We start from the raw sequence: 20,220 nt of genomic DNA, 5'->3' as shown, positions 1-20,220 counted from the left end.
TGGAGCCCTTGGGCCGCCGCCCATATCCCGGCCCCGGCCCCGGCCCCGGCCCCTGGTTACAGCCGCCTGCTGCCGTCCTTGGGGAGGAGAAGGCTGCCAGGGCCGGGGGGCTGTGGGTTTGTGCCCCAGTGCTTTGGGGTGTGGACGCACGTGGGGTGCGGTGCAGGAGCTGGGCTGGTGTGTGGTGTTGGCCTAAGCAGTCCCCTGAGGTGCCCTCCGGCTGCCTGGTTCCTGTAGCGCCCCAGCTGGCGTGTCCAGCCGGCTGGCGAGGCCTTGGCTCCCTGCCTGCCGATGGAAGAAGAAGGCCGGGTGCAGGGTGTCGGTCCCAGGAAGGAGCTCGGACCCTGCCTGTGGCCTGGCCCACTGCGGGTTGCGCTGAGGGCCCCTCTCACCTGTCCGAGTGCTGCTGTGGGCTTGGGGTTGTATTAGGTCCGGAGTGACCCTCAGGGCAGCGTGATGATGAAGTGTAGGGCAGCTGGCAGGGGTAGTGCAGCAGGAGCCAGGGACCCAGGTGGGGAGGTGACTTTGTGAGTGGCCCTGCCACCATACCTGGGACCTGCTGGGGTGGGCCCTCACCTGAGCCCTCCAAAAAGAGCCTCCCCTATGTAAAATTAAACCCTTTCTTAGGATGCTGGGGTTTTTTTACACTGAGGGTGGTGAAACCCTGGCCCAGGTTGCCCAGAGAGGTGGGAGATGCCCCATCCCTGGAAACACTGAAGGTTAGGTCGGGTCGGACGGGGCTCTGAGCAACCTGGTCTGATTGAAGATGTCCCTGCTCGCTGCAGGGGGGTTGGACTAGATGGCCTTTAAAGGTCCCTGCCAACCCAAACTATTGTATGATGCGTAGTGTTACTGGGTTTATGGCTCCTTGTTGTCTTGGGTGGCTCTTTGTTGTCTTGGGTGACTCCCTGTAATTCAGATCAGTGAAATTCAAGCTGTGGCAAACCACTCGGGGAAACGCAGCGTTCACGTACTTGGCCAGTCCTCGCCTGTCTTCCCCGGGAGCAGTGCCCCAGCACGCCCTGCATTGATGCAGAGCAGCACCCTCTGCACGTTCATCGCAGACACACGTTTGGCCGGTTTCACAGGCACGACATGTCGCAACCCTGCGCACCCGCTGACGTGCCAGCGAGGCCGGTACACGTAAGCAATATGAGGCTGGTCCTCCAAGCCTGGCATGCTGGAGCAGGGAGCTGCCCACCCAATTCCTGCTGGTAGGGCCTGTGGGGAGAAAAGCAAGAGGAAAGCAACCCTGCGTTGGTAGTTGCTTCTGAGCTGATGGAGCAGATGTGGGAAGTGGCATCCAGAACACAAAACCAGCAAAATGTGCTGTGGTCACTTTGGGGTTGGTCTTCAGGGAGGCCGGGTGACGTGGTCACCTTCTGGACTGCACGGCTCTTGGCGAGCACAGGCATGCTTTCGCTTGGGATCGCGTGTGTAAGACTGACTTCACCATGTCCTTCTATCCCTTCAAAAATAGCAAATTCTGAGTTAATTTTTACGACAGACATTTTTGCAGTTATTTGGCACAGGCAGAGCAATCGCCCTTGGAACAGCAAAAGGGAAATTGTTTGGTGTCTTTAAAATCTAGAAGAATGGGAGACTTCCTAGACTACAGAATTATTAAGGGGGTGACAAGAAGAGTTTCTGAGGAAGCCTTGCTCTTTCATGCAGCGAGCAAAGAGGGAGGATGCCAAGGAAAACATACCATCCGTGGCCTCTCCTAACGAGCGCGTGCAGGCTGCGCCGGAGGTACAGTCTGCTGACACCAGGGCTCACAAGTGTCCCTGCATGCGTCGGGCAGTGCCAGAGTTCATACTCTGCTGTTTAAAGCAGCAGATAATACTGCTAAGTACTGTACTGGCGTGGGATTCACAGCAAGCTTTAGTGATCCCGCTGGATACAGCCAGTTCAGTCCCATCTCACTAGCACGGGAAATTTATCTAAATACAGTTTACTGCTGAGCAGGGCTAAAATTAACATCAGGATGTGGATGTTAGTGGGTTTCTACTTGGCTTTGTTCCGTGTGACCATTTCCGTGCTGGTGAACATGAGCGGCAGTTTATTAAATTGGGCAGTGGTAGTACGACACCATGAGTCTTGACCAAAATAGTTGGGAAAGGAGTTGTCAGGAGCTTTAAACTACTGCCTTTGTCCTTGCGCAGGTATCGATTGCCTTACCCGCTGGCCTCAGAGCAACGTTTTCTGGTTTCAGGAAATGACTGCCTTGTTAGCGTTTTTGTTCCGACTGCGTAAAGCATTAAGGGGAGGGTGCGACCGTACGTGAAGTTTTTCTGCTTTTCTTTTTAATAGCTGGGAGTTACCTTTGGTGCTTTCTCCCGGGATCTACCAGTTGAGGAACATGGATCTCAAGCATTAAGTGTGTCAGTGCCCGGCAGCCAGCACAGCCAGTGAAACACCGAATGGCGTCTGGGACACTTGTCTGGCTGGGCTGCGGGAGGGGATGGCTGTGCTGCGGCGCTGTGCCGCGGCGCTGTGCCACGCGCCGGTGGGTACCACGAGGCACAAACCGAAATGAGTAACTGCAGAGCGGGGAAGTGCCTTTTCTATCATCTTCTCCCTCTGTTTTGCACCCAGACGTACCGTTTCTTGGGTCTCTCTTCTTGAATCATGGCTTTTTTAGGTTCGTTGGTGACTGCGTTGTCCGTCATCCTTGGGGACTGTTTGCAGATGGGGCTTGGCCAGCTTTGGCTTTGCCCATTTCACCTGGCAAACAGCTGGGCTCTTCTGTTTTTCCTGTGCTCTTCTGTTTTTTCTTCTCTCCTTTCCCTCCTGGTAAACTGGAAGTGATGGGACCTGTGAAATACTTGCATGCATGCCAAGGCGGGGAGTTGCTTTCAGGGAGATTGCAGCTGCTCTTGCACCGGAGCCGTTGAGGAGCCCATCCTCACGCAACGGGGCCTTCCTCTGACTAAGCAGCAGTGCCACTTCCTGAGCTGCTCCTCTCCCCGCAGGGTTCCTGCGTGCCCCTGCTTGATATCGACAAACGAGAGGGTGCTCCCATCTGTATTATCCCTTTGCCAGCATGGGCCCGCTCCTTTCCCGGTGCGTGTCCTGCCCTGGGCGGGCCGGTGGCCGAGATGAGCCATGCTGCTCCAGGCTGTGGTCGGCAGCTTCTGCTCAACTGCCTTTGCCCCGTGGGTCCCTGAGCATTTAGCAGCCGCATGTCCTGTCCCTTGGCAGCCGGAACGGGGACAGGCTGGGCACCCCAATAGCTCTCTGAGCTCTCCCACTGCTGCCTCTGCTGCTGATCAGCGCTTTGCAGCTTGGACCAGCCCCGAGCTGGAGCATGGTGCTGTATTCTTCAGCTGCCACTGTGTGACCCGCCGAAAGCGTCCAAGGTTGATCTTGCCATCATCCGAGTCTAAAAACCTGACAAAGAGAAGCGATATGCTGCACTGCATAGGAAATCCAAAACTTAATCGAGGACGTGGGCATGTGGCGTAGAAGAGAAATGGGGATCCAGTCAGGCAAATGCTTTTTCACCTGCCCTGGGCTTTATTTGTGAGGATCCTCCCTGCCCTTCAGGAAAACTTTCTGTCCGTATGGTCTGTGCACCAGAAGATTTTACATGGTTTGGCATCTGTTTTTAAAGTAATTATTACTGCTCTTTAGGATGATATATAGCAAAAAGACATTTTGAGAGCTCAGCACTTTCAATAGTTAAGATCTCAAATTAGTCACTAATAAACTCTGTGCACGTCAATTCTTGTAGCTCACAGTTACCAATCCCGCAGAGAATGGGTGAGAAGCTGGTGAGAGAGCACCACCTACTTTTGAAACATTTTTATGTAGAGTCATATTAGTTTCCATAAATGAACAAAAAGGACAGTAAACAGGAAGCAGAATGTAAATGGCAGAATGTAGTAAAGCAAAGAAAGGCTTCGTTGTCAGACGAACCCCACTGCTGTGTCCTTGCAGAGTTACTGCATCTTGCCTTGGAGATGTGTTGTGTTACGAGCTTGTGTTACGAGCCTTTAAAATGTGAATTTGTGTTTCGAAAGACAGGTTCTTATTTTTAAGATAGCGACTTAAGTAACTGTGGGATGGAAAAGTGTCATCAAAGATGAAGTGTGATGGTCTGAGCAAAACTGACTCTTAGTGCTCAGCCTGCAGAAAGTTGATACAAATCTACAGCCTGTAACACCTCCCGGGGAAAGAAGTGCACGTTAGGCACTATATGTACTTGATACAGCATAAGCTCTTACGTTGCTGGTTGATTTTTCAAGGTCAAATACCCAGCAAAAGCATTTACAGTAGCCGAACGTGTTCTAGGGTACCTGAAAAACGTGACCTCTTAGAAGGGGTTCAGTTTCACATACCTGCTTAAGAATTAAAAACCTTCTCGGGTCCTTGGCAACACCCGGCCAGTTACTGGGTAGCCTGCAGAAGTTAAATATTTTAAAAGTAAGCACTGGCTGACAATGTGTCACTGGATGGAGTGCCTGTTGTATGCCAGTATGGATTTACAGCCCAGAGCGTAAAAAGCAATTATGGTTATAAAGCGATTATGGGTTAAAGCCTGGGGAAAAAGATAGCAAATATCTGTAGGACCTTTTGATAACTCATCGGGGCCTGGCTGCGGGGCAGCCTCTTCCTTATCTTTTCTTTCTCGGTGCAGGTACGAAGGTTTGCATCTATTGTTTTTCAGAGTTTTGTAAGGCTGTGTTTGCATGTTCTGTCCTCCACCAGTGATCCAAGTGCTCTCACAATAAAGAGGTGAACGAAAACAATGCACCTTCAACTACGTAATAGCCATCGCATCGGAATAAGCAAACCTCAAGGAAATGGATCGATACCCCCCTTTGCTTTTATCTCTGAATATAACTACCTTCCCGATCAGTTTGGATTATCAGACCAAACCTGTTTTAATACGGTTTAGCTCATCTTTCTCACTTTTCTTTTTTTTTTTTGGCAGAGGGAGGTGGGAAAAGACTCTGTGGCACTGATCCTTCAAAGACCTTTGTGGCTTTCCAAGGAAGGAAAGCGGAATATAATAACGCTTTGGGTTTAGTATCTATGTTAGATAAATTCTTCTGTTGTAAAAATGAATTACATCCTTGATATTACAGTTGCATTCCACTGGTAGATTTCTGATCATCGAGATATCTGATACAATGGGCCAAGCGTCCTCTCTGGGGGTGAGTCGGCTTAGAGAAGCTCTTTCCATGAGCCATGGGCTGCGGTCACTCCTGCCTGCAGGCAGGGCGTGGCGGAGATGGTCCCCAAACGGGCGTCTCAGCCCTATTTCCTGCGATTCTGCGATGTCTGTGCAACCGCAACTGGGCTTGGCCAGGAAACTAAAGCTGCAACTCCGGCGGTGTGTGCTTTACTGGCAGCGTGGCATTAAACAGATCCTTGGGCTCTTCCATAAGGTTAATGTAACAGCTTCAGGGAAGGAGTAGAGGTGGGAAGGGGGTGTTGTAGAGTATTCTGGCCGCGGCAGATTTCTGTTCGCCTGTGCTGAAACGGTGTAATGAGGACCCTGAAGGGTCACTAGAAACCCCACATTTCTCATCAGGAAGAAAGCCCTGTCCTGGTCTCCCTGGAATTCCTTCAGCCTCCTGGGAGTTGGGAAAGAGCTCTTCCAAAGTGGCCTCCCAGCAGGAAAAACAGTTTGGCCTCCAGGCTGTTTGGGTTTGGTTTGTATCTTAAGTACATCGAAATGCCTTTGCAGGCAAACAAGCTGGCTTCTCCTTTCACAGGTTATTTTCAGGAGCAGACGGGAAATGTAGGTGGGGGATACTGCCTGACCAAATTTCCATATGCCAAAATCCTGAGTCACCGCCATGACAATATCAGCCTGAAAAATCATGAAGCCTTAACAAGAGTAAAAATAATTTGTGAGGCTTTTCCTTCCCTCTCTGATTTTTGCATTTTCACACCCCATTATTTCCCAGCAGCAACAAAGCGGGAGATACACTGGTGACCTCCGGGTCTCAGCTGGATGTGCTGGCTGACCCCATGGAGACCTGCACCCCCAGGTTTTTGGACCTCAAGCCAGGCCATTGCTGATGCCCAGACGTTCTGAGCCATCCTGGTGCCTTACAAAGCATGGCAGTGACATGGGGATGCCCGAGAAGCTCAGGGTGGGGATGCTTTGCAGTCACCGCTGCGGGCCAGCAGAAATCTGCTGTATTCTGCATCCGCGCTCTAACGCAGAGGGGTTTTGCAGGCAGTTTCCAAAGGCTTTTTTCCTGTAAGGTGTGTTTTAGTTGTCGTTCAAAGGGTCTCTGGTTCCAGATACAGTGCGAGCATTGCCTGGCACCTCGCGAGGGGTGGAAGTTTGGAGCTCAGTGGGATCCCAGAGCCGGTTCTTGGGGAGGCTGGAGCCCAGCTTACCCGTAACGCTTTGCACAAAGCTGCAGCTCCTGTGCGCGGGGGAGCTCAGCAGGAGCCTGGAGCAGCTGCTCCCGCTGAGCAAGATGCAGCAACCGGCTGTCAGATGAGCACCGCGGGGCAGAGCTCCTTCTGAGCTCAGAGCTGAGCAACCGAGGTTTCCTCAGCTTTGAGTGGCCTCATTTTTTATTTCAGGTGTTGCTTTGGTGGCCGGGAGCCACACCAGGGCACACCTCTGTGCCGGCGGGCTGGCATTGCTGTCAGGACTCTGTATCTGCATCCTGGCTGTGCAATGTCCCTCCTCAGTCTGCCAAACTCATTCCTATCAGATTTTCTCAGGCAAACCAGGTAGTTTCATGCCCCTGCTGTCTTGGTTCACTCCTGCTATGTTTTTTCATTTAATGAAAAATTTTAGTATAGGAAGAAATAGTCCCCATGTTACTGGTAGGAGGAGGGGACAGGAGAGGGATGCCCAGCCTGGCGTTGTGTTATTTCTCTGTGGACGGCTTGCCTTTCTCCCCTGTTTGTGGATGTCAAGCCTGCATCTCCTCATGCCCATGACCCCTAAGTCATTATCCTAATGCCTTTAACCAAAACTCCAGCTGTCACTGACAGCTCTTCCTTAAGTAGATAATAGGAGCCCAGAACAAGATGTCTCTCTCTCCTGTGCAGCCCTCATACCCTTAAGGACTTCAGGCTTCGCTGGGGAAGATCTTGTTTGTCTTTTCTGAGACGGGATTGCTGTGTGTGTACTTTAGCCCTGGACTTTGCTCCGCTAACTTGGGTCAGGCAGTCTGGGAGAAATGCTTAGATACCTCCTGAGTGGCTGCTGCTGGGTCTGGCCTTGGGCAGGCGGTGTGCCTGCGCCTTGAGGAGGAGGTGGTATGTCCGTGCTTGGGCAGGAGGTACACCCGTGCCTTGACCTCTGCGCCTAAGAAATGCAATGCAAAGACACCCTCCTTTGGTGTCTTTAGCCCTTTGGTCAGGGCTAAGCTGGCTGCATGCTGGCTGATCTGCTGGAAGGCTCTGCAGAGGGATCTGGACAGACCTGGATCGATGGGCCGAGGCCAATTGTGTGAGATTCAACAAGGCCAAGTGCCGGGTCCTGCACTTGGGTCACAACAACCCCATGCAACGCTACAGGCTTGGGGAAGAGTAACTGGAAAGCTGCCCCGCAGAAAAGGACCTGGGGGTGTTGATCAACACCCGGCTGAATATGAGCCAGCAGTGTGCCCAGGTGGCCAAGAAGGCCAACGGCATCCTGGCCTGTATCAGAAGCAGTGTGGCAGCAGGAGTAGGGAGGGGATCGTGCTCCTGTACTTGGCGCTGGTGAGGCCACACCTCGAATACTGTGTTCAGTTTTGGGCCCCTCACTCCAAGAAGGACATTGAGGTGCTGCAGCGTGTTCGGAGAAGGGCGACGGAGCTGGTGAGGGGTCTGGAGCACAAGTCTGATGAGGAGCGGCTGAGGGAGCTGGGGGTGTTCAGTCTGGAGAAGAGGAGGCTGAGGGGAGACCTCATCGCTCTCTACAACTACCTGAAAGGGGGTTGTGGTGAGGTGGGTGTTGGTCTCTTCTCCCAAGTGACAAGTGATGGACAAGAGGGAATGGCCTCAAGTTGCACCAGGGGAGGTTCAGGCTGGATATTAGGAGAAATTTCTTTACTGAGAGAGAGGTGAAGCACTGGAAGAGGCTGCCCAGGGAGGTGGTGGAGTCACCGTCACTGGAGGTGTTCAAGGAATGTGTGGACGTGGCACTGCGGGACATGGTTTAATGGACATGGTGGGGTTGAGGTGATGGTTGGACTTGATGATCTTACAGGTCTTTTCCAACCTTAGGAATTCTGTGATCAGCGACAGCCTTGGTGGGGAGAGCCTGGAGGGGGTCTCTGGAGGCGGAGGCAGCAGCAGGAGGCTCTGGCTGGGCTGGTGCGGCTCTCCAGCAGCGTTTGTGATCTCAGCAGCTCGTTCCGTTCTCCTCCCGGCTGGCGTGGAGTCAGGGATGGTTGCTGCCCTCGGAGGTGGTCTGCATGGCTTTGTGGATAGACACGACAGTCTGAGGACCCTCACTCTGCTGTGCATGTTCGCACCCACCAGCGATCCCCCAGGCTAGCGCTCAGCGTGTCTGAAGAAATAATGTGTATCTGGAGAGGGGAAAAAAAAAAAGGCCGTTTTGGCAATGGCATTGCATGGTTTGGCATCAGCTTTGACTCGCTCTGCTAGGAAAGGGGCGGTGCAGTGTACACTTCTGGATCAGACCAAAGGCTGCCTCGGCTCTCTGAGCACGCTGGCTCCAAGCTCTCCTTGCAGCCCCGGGTCTCCGTGGAGCCAGAGAGAGGTGCGGGGCCTGCAGCATCCCCAGCCCCGGCCAGCTGCAGAGTGACTGTCACGGGATGTCTGGGGGAGCTCTCTTGGACAGGCGTCCGAGAGAGGTGAAACACACAGTGAACAGCTCAAATACTCTGCAAAAGTATTTCTAGACAGCTGTCTATTGCAGCAGTGAACGGATAAAGGCAAGAAGCGCCTGCATTTTATTCCTTGCATTATGTTTTTGTTTCTTTTATATCCTTCTCTGAGAACCAAACCAATTCATTACATCTGCAAGTACTTACTGCAGCAAGTAGGTTGCCTCTTAGACTGTCTTCAGCAAATCCTTCTGAGCTCTCACTGGACACCCTAGAGCAGGACCATGAACTTAATTTTTTGGCCTACAACAGCTTAACTTGGCCTTTCTAAAACAAGATATTGTGTTGAATCTTCGCTTGAAGAGCTAAATCTTGCTTCCTGTATTCGATTCTCCTTCACCCCTGTGTTCCCACTGTGCTGCTGAAGCATTAATGCATCCCACTGCCTGAATTCCCGGCTGCCACGGCAAGGCTGGAGGAGCTGGTCCTCGAGCGCTGGAGAGCGGAGGCAGCGGGAGCTGCGGCCAGCCGGGCACGGTGGCTTGTGCCTGTAATCCAAGCGCCGGGGAGGCTGAGGCTGGCGGACGGCTTGAGCCCGGGAGTTCTGGGCTGCAGCGAGCTGTGCCGAGCGGGTGTCCGCGCTAAGGCCGGCATCGATATGGTGGTCCTGGGGGAGCCGCGGGCCACCAGGTCGCCTAAGGAGGGGTGAACCGGCCCAGGTCGGAGACGGAGCAGGTCAAAGCTCCCGTGCCGGTCAGTAGCGGGATGGCGCCTGTGAACAGTCCCTGTAGCACAGCCTGGGCGAGAGAGCGGGACCCAGCCTCTTTTGGCATCTTTCCCCCGCACGACTCTGCGCTTGTCAGCTGTCTGTGTCGGGGAGCGATCACAAAAGGGTCAAGTAATACTGGGGAAAGGCAAAAGCATCTCCCACAGATGTTCGACCTGAAGATGCCGCCCCAGCCTTGCTCGCTCAGGCGTACTCATGTTTTGGTGGCGTGTGTTGTGATTTCTTGCAGCGGTGAAAGGGCCGCAGTGCGGGACCCAGCCAGACCTTTGGGATCCCAATAGATATAACTACTAAAATGGGAAATGACGGGCAGCAGAATTTCCCATCGTGTTTCTGGCTCAGAGACGCTGCACACCAGTGAGTCAATAAGCATCCCTCAAACACTGCTGGCTTAGGCAGCCCGCCCCAGACCGAGCTGGGGCTCCGGCTCTCAGGAGTGTCTCATTAGTCTGCTCCGTCAGGTATTTACTGTCACAGCTCATTTGTGTCCTCAGCTCTGAGCTTTACACTCTTGGCAAAACACTGGCAAATCAAGAAGCCTTTTTTGTGAGGAGTATTTCAAAGCAGGGAGTGAGACATCTCTTATCTGCTCTTCAGTAAATGAAGCGTACTGAGCTGTCCTGGAGGTAGAGCTGCCTGATGCACCTCACTTGGCTTAAAAGGAAAATAGAGCATAATGATGTGCCTCTTCTCGCTCAAAACAAGAAGTCTGGGCTTTCTCAGCTGCTTAAACCTGCTTGTGCTCAGAAATCTTTCCTGTGTATCCATCCACCCATTTTTAAACATAAAATACAAGCAGCCCAAGGATGGTGTCTCAGTTCCCCACTGCCACTGTGTGGCCGGGCAGAGCCCGCACAGGATGGATGTCGGGAATCTGCAAAATCCTGAAAAATAGCCGGGCACGGTGGCTTGTGCCTGTAATCCAAGCGCCGGGGAGGCTGAAACTGGTGGACGGCTTGAGCCCGGGGGTTCTGGGCTGCAGCGAGCTGTGCCGAGCGGGCGTCCGCGCTAAGTTCAGCATCGATATGGTGGTCCTGGGGGAGCCGGGGGCCACCAGGTCGCCTAAGGAGGGGTGAACCGGCCCAGGTCGGAGACGGAGCAGGTCAAAGCTCCTGTGCTGATCAGTAGCGGGATGGCGCCTGTGAACAGTCCCTGTGGCACAGCCCGGGCGAGAGAGCGGGACCCAGTTTCCTTTTGCGTGGAAGCGAGGGATCGGGATCTATTAACGCTGAGGCACGAGCGGCACCGACACAACCGAGGAATCCCAGCCGGGACAGAGGAGCGGCGACCACATCTCACGGGGGCTTCTCTGGGGGAAGAGAGAGGAACAGAGGGAAAAAAAGATGTTTCTAAAGGGGAGGGAGGGGGCCCAGAAACACTCTTTTAAAGAAATTCCTTCATCAAAGAGATGCCCCCGATCCTCCGCTGGCCCCCAGCTAGATCCCACCGTGAGGCCCTGGCAGCAAACCCCAAATCACGTAAGAAACAACAAAATTGGGGTTTGTGCTGAGGGGGTGCCGGCTGCCCTGGAAGGGGCTCCCTGTCCTCCACCAGCTCAGAGCCCGGCTGCCCTCTCAGCAGGTACAATGTGAGTGTGTGCTGGGGGGGCGGGAAGGGGAAAAAGGGGAAGGGGGAAGGAGAAGGGGAAGGGGGAAGGAGAAGGGGAAAGGGGAAAGGGGAAGGGGGAAGGGGAAAGGGGAAGGGGGAAGGGGAAAGGGGAAGGGGGAAGGGGAAAGGGGAAAGGGGAAAGGGGAAGGGGAAAGGGGAATGGGGAAGGGGAAAGGGGAAGGGGAAAGGGGAAGGGGAAAGGGGAAGGGGAAAGGGGAAGGGGAAGGGGGAAGGGGAAGGGGGAAGGGGAAGGGGGAAGGGGGAAGGGGAAGGGGGAAGGGGAAGGGGGAAGGGGAAGGGGAAAGGGAAAGGGGAAAGAGAAGGGGAAAGGGGAAGGGGAAAGGGGAAAGGGAAAGGGGAAGGGGAAAGGGGAAGGGGGAAGGGGAAGGGGAAGGGGGAAGGGGAAGGCGGAAGGGGGAAGGTGGAAGAAGGAGAAGGGGAAGGGGGAAGAAGGAGAAGGGGAAGGGGGAATGGGAAGGGGGAAGGGGAAGGGGGAAGGGGAAGAAGAAGGGGAAGGGGAAAGGGGAAGGGGAAGAAGGGGAAGGGGAAGGAGAAGGGGAAGGAGAAGGGGAAGGAGAAGGGGAAGGAGAAGGGGAAGGGGAAGGGGAAGGGGAAGGGGAAGGGGAAGGGGGAGGGGAAGGAGAAGGAGAAAGGGAAGGAGAAAGGGAAGGAGAAAGGGAGAAGGGGAAGGGGGAAGGGGAAGGGGACCGAGCTGTCCCCGGGCGGTGTGACGGCAGTAGAGGCGGCAGCGCGAGGCGGTGAGCGCCGGGCGCGGTGGCGCGCGCCTGTAGTCCCAGCTACTCGGGAGGCTGAGCCCGCCGGATCGCTTGAGCCCAGGAGTTCTGGGCTGCAGTGCGCTATGCCGAGCGGGCGTCCGCGCTAAGGCCGGCATCAATATGGTGAGCCCCGGGGAGCCGGGGCACACCAGGTTGACTAAGGAGGGGTGAACCGGCCCAGGTCGGAGACGGAGCAGGTCAAAGCTCCCGTGCCGGTCAGTAGCGGGATCGCGCCTGTGAATAGCCACTGCAGCGTAGCCTGGGCAACACAGAGAGACGCGGGCTCCTTTTGACACACCCCGCGACCGCTTTTGCCCCGCGCCGCACCCCGCACACGCGCACGCTACCGCCTCCTGCCGGCACACCACCGCAACGCGGCCCGCTGCCTCCGCCCGCCCGCCCCCCCATCCGCGGCTCAGCGCATGCGCGGGAGGCGGCGAGCGCGCTGCCGCGGAGCGGAGAGAATTGGCGCACGGCGCGACCCGTAGCGGGGCGTTGGCGCAGGCGCGGGGCGCGCGGCGGGGCTGCCGGGAGCGCCGTCGGTCGGAGCGGGCGGCGGCACCATGAAGTCCCGCTTCAGCACCGTCGACATCCGCGCGGTGCTCGCCGAGCTCCGGCAGAGGTACCGCTCCCCCCGCCTGGGTTGCTGTCTGGCGCGGGGCCCGCTCCTGCCCGGTGCGGCCCCGAGAAGCGGGGCCCGGCTCGGCCCGGCCGGGTCGGTAGCGCCTCTCCCCCCTCAGCGCGGCCCGGCCCGGCGGTTCCTGGCCCTGGCCCGGCTGCCCCCACCCCGCCATGGCACCGGGGCTGTGTGGGGCTGCTCTGCCCCCCGCCGGCAGCCCGGCTCCTCACAGCGCTCAGCTGCGGGGGCTCCGCGCCCCGCCCCGCTCAGCCCCTCCGCGGTGTCCTGCCCGCATAGCCCTGCCTCCCCCCCGCGCTGCCCAGCCCCTCTGCATTGCACGCTCTGGCGTAGCTCCGCAGAACCCCCCCTCATCTGCTCTGCCCGCCTCTGCTCAGCCCTGTATGACATAGTTCTGCGTAGCCCCCCCGCCTTGCCCCGCACCGCCTCTCCGCACCGCCTCTCCGCACCCTACCGCCGTGCCCTCCGCTGCGTCTCCGCGCTGTGCTGCTCAGTATTGCCGTCGTAGGGAGCGCAGCCCTCCCCAGTGGAGGGTGCAGTTCTGCACTGGCCTGTTTTGGGGTGATTCTACCATCTCTACACACGGACTGCGTGAGCCCTCTGGGGAGCCCAGCCCCACGCTTTGCTGGGTGGTGGGCTGCTCCTCTCTGTCATGTGCTGCAGCGCTGTGGGGCAGCACAGGGCCTGTCTGATGCTGCCTGGGGGGCCCCCAGCACATCTTCCTGCCACAGAGCACTGAGTCCTCTCTGCCTCCCCTGTCACACCATCAGGGAAGGCCTGGTGCTCTTGATCACCCCCTCATTGCCCTGCTCCTGTCCCCCAGCCTCTCCCTGCAGAGCGACTGAGTGCTCTCCCTTTCTCCTTTACGTGGGGGAGGTCCTATGGTTTGTCGTATACTCTCCCACCCAGCTGGAAAGCTCTAATGCATCTCACATCCATCCCCCGTGGAGCTCTCATACCCTTCTTGTGTCCAGGGCATTCTGCATATTCAGCCCCACGCAGAACAAAATGATGATGAGATTGACCCCCCAGGCCCTTTCTGTGCTTGTACTGGGAATCCTAGTCCTGCATGCTGGCAAAGGGCTACCCAAGTGACGCAGAAGTTAGCCTGGAAGAGTAAAGTGCCCCAGTATAACCAGTAAATTTTGCATCCCTGCCACAAAGAGGAGCGCTTGCAGGAGCCGGCAGCCTGGCCTCCATCCTGTGCTGGAGATCCAGAAGCTGCTGGTCCGCAGTGGCTGTTCTTGCTTCAACTTGTTTAGCTTGTTGCACTTTTTAATAGCAATTTCTCCATCGTTTGGTTGTTCGGCTTCCAGCTCATTCCATTAATCTTCCTTTGCTGCCTCTTCAGTTACTGCTTGGTAATCTATCATAACTTGCACTTCTGTATATTTTAATTATCACTGGGATTTTTTTCAGCCACTTGTGTGGTTTGTGTATGGTATTGTCCAAAGCATGTATTTTCTTTTTGACAGCTTATTGGGAATGAGAGTAAACAATGTTTATGATGTGGATAATAAGACTTATCTTATTCGCCTGCAAAAGTAAGAACTTTAAATTTCTTTATGCTGTTACTGTACATATGTGAGTTAGATTTTTTTGTGTGTATGCAATTTCTGTTGACAGGTGTGTGGCTTTTCTGACTAGTGTTCAGTGAAATTCTATTGTTCTTTGATAAAATGCAGTAATTTTTACCCAGGAAGTTCTTGGGAGATAGCATATGAAGTGTGAAATACTGCAGAAAATATACAAAAGGCCAAAGGTGACAGTGTAAAACCACACAATTGTCATTGTTTCTTTTTGTGGGGAGGGAAGAGAGGGGAGGAATGAAGAGCGACACTTAGTAAGTGATACTGGTGCTCAGGCCAAATGGGAGGTAGGGCTGGTGTCACGTCACTGACCTGTCCACGCCAGTGGTATCTGAGATGGACCCTTGCTTATCTGCTTGCCTTCAGTTCTGTTGGAGAATTTTTAACTCCATTGCTTGCCAAGCATTTTGCTTGGCCAAATTATCCATAAACTGAAAACGTGGATGTCCTTTTGCTGTCAGCCTGGCTGCGGCACTATGGGCTTTACTGGTTTTGGCAACAGTGTTTTCTGTAGATAGTGTGCCGCTGGTTTGTGGTGCTTTGGTCTCATTCCAGTGCAAACCGGTGTGTGGTAAGGGGTGGCTGCTCATGTGCCAAGTGGTGAGTCTTTATTTTGTTGACAGACCAGACTGCAAGGCGACGCTGCTGCTTGAATCTGGTATACGCATTCACACGACGGAGTTCGAGTGGCCAAAAAACATGATGCCATCTGGGTTTGCAATGAAGGTAACTAACCTACAATTTCTTTTCAAGAAAATGGCTGGATATCAGAAAGCAACGTTCATGTTCTGTCGTTGGAGACAGAAGAAAACAGTGGCAGGATTTGCCTGGTGGGTCCTGATCAAGTGCGTGACGGAAGACAAGGGAAGAGCATAGGTGGACATGGGGTCACGTCATTGATGTTCAGTGCCTGAAACAACGAAAATTTAAATTTATTAAGTCTAATATTAATCTGCTGGACATTTTCTGGGACACCCAGACCTTTCGGAATTTTACTCCAGCAAAGTCCTTGTCATTCCAGTTGGATTGTCCAAATTTTTAGGCCCTGGACGCAGCACCCTGTGTTAATAGAGTCCTGCTGTTCAGTCTGCTGAGCTTTGGGGGTTCAGCTCTTGCTGCAAGCTGCTAGGCTGTGTTCCTGCAGGTAGATCTGCAGGGATGCAACTGGAGTGCTGACTCACACGGGTCCGCTTAGCCCACCAATTCTGGGTGCGGCCTCATTGAAATCACTCAGCGAAGATTCTCCAGGGTGGCTTTCCACGACATACATGGATGCAGGGATAATCCCGGTTCTTTTTGTAAAATAAATCCTTTGAATTTTAACTAGCAGGACACCTGTTGAGCTAAACAAATAGCAGTTTTTAATGGCAAAAATGGCTTAATGTTAAGAATCTGGAAGAATTATATTAGTTACAAATATCAAGGTGTTGTTTTGCTAAGAGCTGCCTTGTCTCTGTATTACCAAGATCAGCATTTTTACCCTTAGGGTGTTTGTATTAAGTAAGAAGTGGTCAGCGTCACAGGAGGGATCTATAGCTAAGAACGTATTTCAGTATAAAATGTCAAAAGCAGGTCTATTTGCATCATCTCACAGACATTTTCTCCATTATTGACAGTGCCGTAAGCATTTAAAGACCAGAAGGCTTGTCAGCGTAAAACAGCTGGGTATAGACAGAATTGTGGACTTCCAGTTTGGAAGCAATGAAGCTGCTTATCACCTGATCATTGAGCTGTACGACAGGGTGAGTGCAAAGCTCCAAGCGTGTCCTCGGTAAGTAGGCACGTGAGTATGGCCTTTGCTGATGGTCCCCTGTGGTGTGCTCGCAGGGTAACGTTGTCCTGACAGACCACGAATACGTCATTTTAAACATTCTGAGGTTTCGCACGGATGAAGCAGATGATGTCAGATTTGCGGTTCGGGAACGATACCCAGTTGACAGTGCAAAAGCACCTGCACCTCTGCCAACCTTGGAAAGGTAATTGCTTTTAGATGGTGTATGTATTGGAATAAACCCAAATTACTTGGAACTGTGAAAGGCAGCATGTCTTTGGGTGGTCTTTTCACATACCGCAGGCCATTTGGCACTTCTTTTTTTAAAACTGAAAATGTTTTGTAGCTTCTAAGCAGTACTATGTAGTCTTAAAACCCAGTGTTCTTTGGAATGACAACTCTCCATTATCTTTTGTAGGTTAACTGAAATAATATCAAATGCACCCAAAGGGGAACAACTGAAGAGGGTTCTTAACCCACATCTTCGTAAGTATTTGTGTTGCAATAGAAAGTGAAATGGGGTCAATACATGTTATGTTTAGATTATGCTGAGAATTAGAACAACTTCAAGCAGTCTTTTTTTTTTTTTGGATGTTGTTCATGACAGTCTACTATTATGTATATTTGAAAAACAAGAAAACCCCTAAGCCTTTGAAAACAGAGTAGATTTTTTTGATTCCAAGCCAACTGCGCAAAGAGGTGAGCCTTGCTGTGATCCTGCAGCGATGAGCACCTGAGATTAGCTCTGTTGGAGCTCTGTCTTGATGCATTTTGTCCAGTGTCTTGTCTTTAGTGGTACCGAATAGGAGATGTAAATGTACAGTCAGGGCAAGGATGTTGCTAGGAAGTGATTGGAGTATGCCAGTGCTGCCAGTCCTGAGGCAAGTACTGATGTGGTAATACCAGGATGCTTGATTTGTCCATCTGGGTGTTCTCTGGTAGCTGGGCAAAGCACCCTGTGCTTCAGTTTTCCTGACCACAGAAGGAAACTTGACTTGTGTGACACGGTCAGAACAAGTTTGGTTTACCCTCCTGATTTGTCAGTGTTGATCAAGCAGAGAGGATTGCCTGGCAGGTACCCCTGAACAGCTCAGATCACATGATTTGCAGACCTAAGTATTACTTTCCCCATTTCTTGATTCTCTTTTTCACCACCCTTGTCCCTCTCTTTCTCCACACCAGTCTCCTCCTAAATAAACAACCCACTGCTAATTACTTTCCCCCATTTGTCCCAGTTTTGCTATATCCATACCCAAATTTCGTATTTCTGATACTGTTATTTGGGTAACCTTGGCCTTATATAGTATTAGCGATCTGATTATCCAGGCACGGCTGGCCTGGCAAGGCTCCTCTCTCTGAAAAGTCCACAATTCTTCCCTTCAGTTACCGTGTGAGTTTGGCTGTTTCTCACCCCACTCCTTCTTAACCACCTGTGAAACCTGGCCATCCCTCCTGCTGCTTCACTAATTTTTGCCACTTCTTACGCTGGTAACCGTCGTGTCCAGCATTTTCTCATGTGTCCTGTAGTTCCTCACATCCCATTCAGATAGCTTAACCTCGGGCCAGCACCTGGTCACCAGCCCTGTCGTTAGCCTGCAGCCCTACCAGGCACACTGATAGTTTCCCAGAAGACTCTCTCAATCCCAGCAGTCTTACATTTTAGAGACTTCCCATGACGGATCAGCAGGCATCTTTGTATTTAATAGCTGGGGTTGGATTTTCCTTGCATGTATTTACCAGATCTCTTTTTGAACCTGTGTGAACTTCTGGCATCCACACTGTTTTTTTGTCTCATGAAAAGTCACCTCCTTTTTTTGTTCTGAAACTCAGCTCACCAGTTTTACTTGGTGCCCTAATATTGGATTTGGAGAGAAGGTGAACAGTTGCTGCCTATTTACCAACTCTGCACCACTCATTTTATAAGTCTTAGTCATTTCTTGACTGACCAGCCTACTGCATAGCCTACGTAGTCTTTCCTTGTACAGAATCTGTTCCAAGCCCGTGATGATCCTTGTTGCCCTTCTCTGTGCCTTTTCTAGCTCTGCCTATTTTGAAATGGGGTAAGTAAAAGTGTACATAACATTCGCAGGGGACGTGCACCATGGATTCGTACTGTGGCATGATTTCCCTTGTTCTCTTCGCTATTCCTTTCCTAATAATTCCCAGCACACAGCTTGACTCTTTTGTGTTCACTGACAACTGAGCTTATGTTTCCACAGGACCATCTGTTGTTAGGTCTTGCTCCCAAAAGAAATGATAAGTTGGGCCTATGCAGAAGTAGGATAGTCTTTCCTCATGTGCATAATTTGATACTGTTTTATAGTGAGTTTATGTGTCAGTTCTTTAGCTAATCACTCACTATTGCTCGGTCTCCTCCAGTTCTTCACAGCTGGCTGTTGTCTTTATGGCTTAGATGAATTGTGTTTCATCAGTAGGCTTTGCCCCTTACCCTTTGTTCCCCCTTCCCGGGTCAGTTAGGTGCAAGTTGATCAGTGCAGGCCCTAGCGTAGGTCCCCCTAGAGCTCAGCATTCCCCCCCTCCCTCCAAGCTGACAGTTTATACCACCTCCCTGTTTTCTGTTTTTCAACGGCCTCCTAATCCAGACAGGGGCTATCCTGTTTTCCAGTGGCAGCTTGTTTTCTGTGAGAGCTTTGGGGTGAGCTTTGCTAAATGCTTTCTGGAAATCCAAGTAGACCATATCTGTTTGATCTCCCTTGTCTTTGTGCTTTTTAACTGTCTTGTAGAGTTATGATGCAAAATACAGAACTGTGCTGGCTCTTCTGTATCTAGTGCAAAGATATCTGCTAGTTTTAGTCTTTAGGCTAAAAAGAGTTGATAGTTTTCTAGTCCCTTTTTTAAATTGCCAGTGCATTAACCTCCTTGTGCCTCTGCTGCTAAGGCAAGAGAGACGTTGCAAGCTACAGTTAACGGTTTGGCATTTCCATCCTTGAGTTCTTTTAAACGCCTGGCTGAGCACTGCATGATCTTGAGGATTTACTGCTGTTAGTTTTGTCTGTTGGATTCATCACCTCTTCTGACAACTGGATTTGAGGCAGATTTTCTGACATACTGCCTGCAGAGAAACATTCCAGCCAGAGCTTCCCTGTGCCCCTACACTATGAATGACACTCAAGACATAAATTGAATTTTCCTGCTCTTGTCATATCTGAGTGTTCCTTTTGCACCTTAATTGTTTCTTGAACGTACTGATTCTAGCAGGCTTTCTGGTTATGATATATCTGGAAAAGGCTTTATTATTAATCTTCATGGGTTTTTTTTTTCAGATTTTCTTAAGATTAATTTTGACCAGTGTTGCTGTGTTTTACATTCACCTGCCAGAGTTTGGTCTCTCATTTTCCACAAGGGACACAACTTCAGATAACTTTTTGCTTTTAACAGTTTCTCTTAACCTGATGTTTAGTCATGCCAGCCTTCCTTGGATTTTTCTGAAACACTGTTTATTAAGTGATATGCATTTGTTCTGAACCTCCAAAATAGCATCTTTAAATAGCCTGCGGGCTGTTTGCAGATATTGCCTTTTATTGTTTGTCTTAATTTGTTTCCTTCTAAGAAGCTTCCTTGCTTTATGTAATCTTCCCTTTTGAGCTGCGAATGCCTATAGGAGATTTCTTGGGCTTTTGTTGTGCTAGCATGGATCTGGGTAAATTTTAGTGTCAGCCTTGTACCATGACATGTCATCTATCCAGCCAGGCTGGGATGATTGAAACCTGAGTTAGCTGTGTTGTGTCCTGCTTTCACAATCTCTTGGCTGTCCCTCTGCACGTTAGGGTGACCAGCAGCTCTGCTCAGGCACTTCATACTGTAGCCCTAATACCTCATGTCCCAGATGTAGCCCTGGGTTTTCATTCCCATGGGATTGTGCTGGTTTTCTTTCCAAGTGGTTATCTTGTTAATTTGTTTGGACTCCAGCATGCTGCTTGCCTACTCTAAGGTCACCTAAATCATTCTAAGCTTGATGCTGCACTGTGCCAGTGGTTGTCTTCCTTCATCCATGTTTCTGCTTTGCTTCTTCCCAGTGTTCTAAGTTAAACCTGGTTTTCCATGGCCTCATCTTGTTTCTTAGTCTTTCAGTGTCTTTCTAGGAGCTTATATATCTGTTTTCATTTGCTCCTTCTCTACACCCTGTTCAAATAGGGCTGCATCTGTTTCTTTTGTCACTTGTGTTTCACATTTGGCATTGCCAGCTTTTTCCCAATTCTTTATTTGAAGCTGCAGAGTTTGTATGGCTTCACCCTTTGTAATACATTCTCCTAAGCCAGGCAGTTTGCC

General features: G+C 51.8%; 1 protein-coding gene across 3 annotated transcripts in view; it reads left to right on the top strand.

Moving 5' to 3' along the window:
• The first annotated feature begins 12,496 nt into the window (after window positions 1–12,496).
• The window catches only part of NEMF (nuclear export mediator factor), a 31,064-nt gene continuing 23,340 nt past the window's right edge, over window positions 12,497–20,220 (top strand). For all 3 annotated transcript variants that reach the window (XM_059819380.1, XM_059819379.1, XM_059819378.1), the window contains exons 1-6: window positions 12,497–12,555; window positions 14,046–14,114; window positions 14,783–14,885; window positions 15,776–15,901; window positions 15,987–16,135; window positions 16,349–16,416. In XM_059819380.1, the coding sequence (XP_059675363.1) occupies window positions 12,497–12,555; window positions 14,046–14,114; window positions 14,783–14,885; window positions 15,776–15,901; window positions 15,987–16,135; window positions 16,349–16,416 (574 nt within the window). The remainder of the gene's footprint in view (window positions 12,556–14,045; window positions 14,115–14,782; window positions 14,886–15,775; window positions 15,902–15,986; window positions 16,136–16,348; window positions 16,417–20,220) is intronic.

Source organism: Gavia stellata, chromosome 7 (genome assembly GCF_030936135.1).
Source record: "Gavia stellata isolate bGavSte3 chromosome 7, bGavSte3.hap2, whole genome shotgun sequence".
Classification (NCBI taxonomy): domain Eukaryota; kingdom Metazoa; phylum Chordata; class Aves; order Gaviiformes; family Gaviidae; genus Gavia; species Gavia stellata.
Note: the sequence above shows the minus strand (reverse complement) of the source record. Positions and strands in the feature narration are given on the sequence as shown.